Below are 4,227 nucleotides of genomic sequence, written 5' to 3'. Positions count from 1 at the left end.
CTTAAGGGTGAATGATGACTCAAAAATGATGAAGCTCCATGTGGTTCGAAAGGGACTATTGGTCTGGGGTTAGGGCTAAGGAGCTCAAGCTCTTACTTCTAAAGTAAAGATGATTGCACTCTTAAGGGTGCATGATGACTCAAAAATGTGTGAGATATCTTTCTTTCTTTCTTTCTTTTCTTTGGGGCTTCTTGAGAGTCTTGAGTCTTTGAGACCTACGCTCGGGCTCCCGGATATACAGGAAAAGAACTAAAAAGAAGGGGCTCCTTGCGTGTCTTACTTGAGATTTAAAAGTCAACAGGCTTCAAACACGAGACTTTGACTAGTGTCAATTGATAAAACGCTACCCAACACATGTGAGTGTACTTACATCCACGTAGGCGATTTATCCGAGTGAAATTTTGGGGCACGAATAGAATTTGAGGCTTTGTCGTGGAGGTCGTGACCCATGAGTGTGTGGGAGGTAGACTTATCAGCTTTAGGTAGCGTGCATGTGCACCCTGTGCTTCGACCTGTCGATTTCCCTCTTACCTTTCCAGCGTGAGATAGTCGTGCGGGCTCGTGCCCCTCTCTCCTTCTCTCTCTCTCTCTCTCTCTCTCACACAGTCCCACACATATAAATATGCGCACTAGGGCTCAATGACCTTTCTTTTAAACTCTCTTACATAACACACCAAAAAATGGAACCTTCCTTGGCTTAGCTTTAGCTCCACCTTCCAAAAAAGTTGTCCTCAACAAAGTGTGTTGCTCTTATGGCAGAATTATTCACAATTCAAAGGACCTCCCCCCATAGAACAAAATAAATCATGTGTTTTCATCTTGATTAGTTCCATTTAGTAGAACGTGGAATGAACAATGATGATCGGAAACATATTCACAAATTGCCTGAGATGGAAATGTGAAAATCAACATTCCAGGTTATAGTGTAAATAAGAGTTGAGAGGAGAGAGTTTTCACCCCATGAAAGAGAGAGGGGATGGTATACATACTAGCAGCTAGAACTAGATCCAAATTGGCATAAACGTAATCGGCTACAATGCTAATAATACACAAGTTACAGTTTTATAAATCGAGAAACTAAGGGCAAGTTATATCTAGCTTAGTCGAGCAGATGCGATGAACGTCGCCACGGAAGTTGTTAGGCTATACGCAGGGATGCCTTACTAGAGCCTGCACACACAGAGAGAAAGAGAGAGAGACAGAGAGAGAGAAGAAAACAGAAAATTCAGATGGACATTGCGATCAAATATGGTCAATGCAATTTACAATCTTAAAATGTGGCTATAAACCTTGATGAGAACAATGCTTTGATGTGATCAAGGGTATGCAAAAGATCAGGCATGGACCTGCAAATGTACCTCAAGGTTGGTAAATCTATGGTAGCTTCACGGCAGCATGCCGCTGCTGTTGGTGGGTGATGCCCCATTATCAAGATAGGCCACTCCGACTTCGTTAGGTGATCTAGAATTTGACGGGACCACAAATTAAGAATGAATTTGGCATAATTGCGGTGAGACAGCTAAAACAGCACTAATTAATGAGAAGAATTGAGCAGCGAGTGCAACTGAAGATTTAAGGGTGATCTCACTTACATTTTCTTTCCGAAGCTGTTCTTGTTGTTGTGCATCCACACTTTAAGCACATGGCGTTTGACGCCCACATCGGCGCAGAACCGGTGGACCGCCGCCTCGTCGTGCTTCTGAATGCGCCAGCCCAGCTTCTCGGCGAAGTCGAACATCTTATCCTTCTGCTCAGAGGTGAACTTTGTGCGAAAGCGCTTCTTCATGGAGGCCGAAGTGTAGAGGTGGTGGTGCATGTGGCCACCCACTTGCTGCATCATGGCAAAATCTTGATCGTCGCAATCCGTGGGGCTGGAGGAGCTCAAGGCCATAATGTTCAAGTGTTGTGGCTGCTGAGAGATTGCGCGAGGCGGGGCGCCCGGCCCCACGGCTGGGCTGGGCGGCAACGCGAGGGGCGTATTGGGGGGCAATGCCAGAGGTGTGAACCTCTTCCTGTCCTTCATCATGCTACGCGGGCTGTAGCAGAAGCAAGACGAAGGGAGCTCTCCTTCTACCTCCCTCCTGTGGAAGTTGCGATGGCAGCCGCAAGCCGCACACTTCAAAGCCTCCAGGCTCCCCTCCGCTCCGCTCGGCATAAACTCTCCGCACCCATCCACCGCATGCCCGCCTATACTCGCCGCGTGGTTCTTCAAACACTCTCTGTATTTCACTGGCTTCTTTGTAGCTAAACTGGGAGGCAGCCCTCCTGTTACTACTGCTGGCGTTTGCTCCGACACGGTACTAATATTGTTGCCTGCAGCAGCGACTGTGTGTCGTATCGTCATCTCTTCTGAAGGAGGAGGACGAGGTGGAGCTGCTGGAGGTGCCGTTGCTGAATTCGGTACCGGCCCATTGGACCCTCCTCCAGCTCCTGCTACGCCCCCGGCGCCCAACATCTTGAACTTGGATGACTCGTGAATCGAGCCATAGTTCATTGAAATGGGCATCGTTATGCGTGATTCCTGTTGAGCTCCCAAGTCCATCTAAGCTAGCAAGTTCCCTGCTACACCTCTCCCACTCTCTCTGATCTGCCACATGCGGCCAGAGTTCCGGGCTCCAAGCTCTAACTGGGTGTCGCGAACCCTATGTACTACTACACAAGCAGATTGAATGGCAGCAAGAAAAGGTTAACAACAGATCAGCGAGAGGAAAGATAAGCAGAAGGTTGCCTTCAGCAAGCTTTTAGGTTTGCGGTCAGAATAGAGCAGGCTGGAGACCAGAGAAGCATGGCGGTGGCTGCTGCAAACAAAACCCTAGTTACGATCAAATTGCCAGCAGATTATGCAAGTTGACCCTAATCTCCACAGTGATCAAAGTTTGCGGGAAAAATTAATAATGTGCTGAGAACATTACCCCGATGGCTAGTGGAAATGGGAGATGATGAGGCTTGGGTGGAGGCTGGAACTCCGATGCACAGACAAGGGTGCCAGAAAAGTCGGGGAGGAGAGACCCACAAGTTGACAGGAAAAGCTAGGCCCTAGGGCATAAACAGCCAAGGAAGACTCCTTGATGGAAGCTGCTAATACCTCTGTAATAATTGCTTTGCGTAATACCCTCAAACACAAACAAGTTAATAACACACACACACTCTCTCTCTCTCTCTCTCTCTCTTCTTGCGTCACAGTCATAGAGTCGCTAGCGAGTAGCTAACCATGGACTAACAAGGACCCGCACTCACGCCAGAAATTTCCATGTTAAAAGGCCTCAATTAACCTATATTATTTACTATCACATAGATCCATTCTGAAGGTATAAGTTCGTATAACCCTTCTTATTATATGCCTTTCAGACTTTTCTAGGTACTTAGCCTTCCTTTGAAATTTGTGGCCGCCCCATATGAAGCTCAATTTCCACAAGGCCTGTGTGTGCATTGTGCAACATCAACGGCAGAGTCTAGGGCCCGTTGGACCATGCGTGTGCAACACGCTTGCATTTTCTTTCTCTCGGGCGGCGGGTTACGCCGCGCCGTAGACAAGGACAGCGTCACAGTGGGCTACCGACGAGGGTGGAACCCATGGAGATGGAGGACCCACATTCAGAAGCACCATCCACTGGCCAAGTTGGCCAACATGTGCCCTCCTGACGCTGGTTTGCTGTCCTGCTCCGACACGCTCGTCACTTCGCTTGCACTCACCACGTGAATCCCCAGATCTTGCCCCTCACTTCTCCCTCATAAAATTTACTTCTCCCTCATAATATTTACTCCGGGAATACCCTAAGTTACTGCTGCCACCTACAAAGCTGTAGCGCTACAGCATCCATTTCCCCCTGGCGCACATTTTAAAATCCTGGCTGAATTTGGCATTCCTTTGCTTTTTCAAGGGACAAGAAGAACTATATTAAGTACTACTAGTGTGCGAAAAGAAACAAGCAAACGGTGGAACACCTTCTTCTATGAATGGGGTGGTATTTCTTATTGATTTTTCTTTTATTTTCAATGGATGGTGTGCAACACAAAGCTTTCATCCAAAAAAGTGTGAAAAAAAACCCTTCATCTATAAAAATTGGTGGTATTTCTCACAAGCCAGATCTTTTTTTTTCTACCTACTCCTACCAGTGTGCGAAAAGAAACAAGCAAAAGGTGGAACACCTTCTTCTATGAATGGGGTGGTATTTCTTATTGATTTTTCTTTTATTTTCAATGGACGGTGTAGCTTTCATCCAAAAA

At 47.0% G+C, this 4,227-nt stretch overlaps 1 protein-coding gene across 2 annotated transcripts; it reads right to left on the bottom strand.

Annotated features, from left to right (window-relative positions):
* Positions 1 to 897: 897 nt before the first annotated feature.
* Positions 898 to 3,916, bottom strand: LOC147634399 (zinc-finger homeodomain protein 2-like). Of its 2 annotated transcripts, none has more exons than XM_086805557.1 (3): positions 1,593 to 3,916; positions 1,347 to 1,461; positions 898 to 1,170 (listed from the first exon to the last, which is right to left on the bottom strand). In XM_086805557.1, the coding sequence occupies exons 1-2, from the start codon at positions 2,540 to 2,542 to the stop codon at positions 1,386 to 1,388; spliced, it is 1,026 nt and encodes a 341-aa protein (XP_086661683.1). In that variant the 5' UTR covers positions 2,543 to 3,916; the 3' UTR covers positions 898 to 1,170; positions 1,347 to 1,385. The 2 variants fall into 2 exon arrangements, with proteins under 2 accessions (XP_086661683.1, XP_086661684.1); XM_086805558.1 differs by having other exon boundaries at positions 1,359 to 1,461; positions 1,593 to 3,427.
* Between the last annotated feature and the right edge of the window lie 311 nt (positions 3,917 to 4,227).

Source organism: Cibotium barometz, chromosome 11 (assembly GCF_041138505.1).
Source record: "Cibotium barometz isolate CiBa-2024 chromosome 11, ASM4113850v1, whole genome shotgun sequence".
NCBI lineage: Eukaryota > Viridiplantae > Streptophyta > Polypodiopsida > Cyatheales > Cibotiaceae > Cibotium > Cibotium barometz.
Note: the sequence above shows the minus strand (reverse complement) of the source record. Positions and strands in the feature narration are given on the sequence as shown.

Bases quoted from the DNA above. Each gene is read 5' to 3' on its own strand.
- LOC147634399 (XM_086805557.1), bottom strand. From the start codon at position 2,542: ATGGACTTGGGAGCTCAACAGGAATCACGCATAACGATGCCCATTTCA. The intron at 1,462-1,592 runs GTAAGTGAGATC...GTCAAATTCTAG, and splicing joins AACAGCTTCGGAAAGAAAAT to ATCACCTAACGAAGTCGGAG.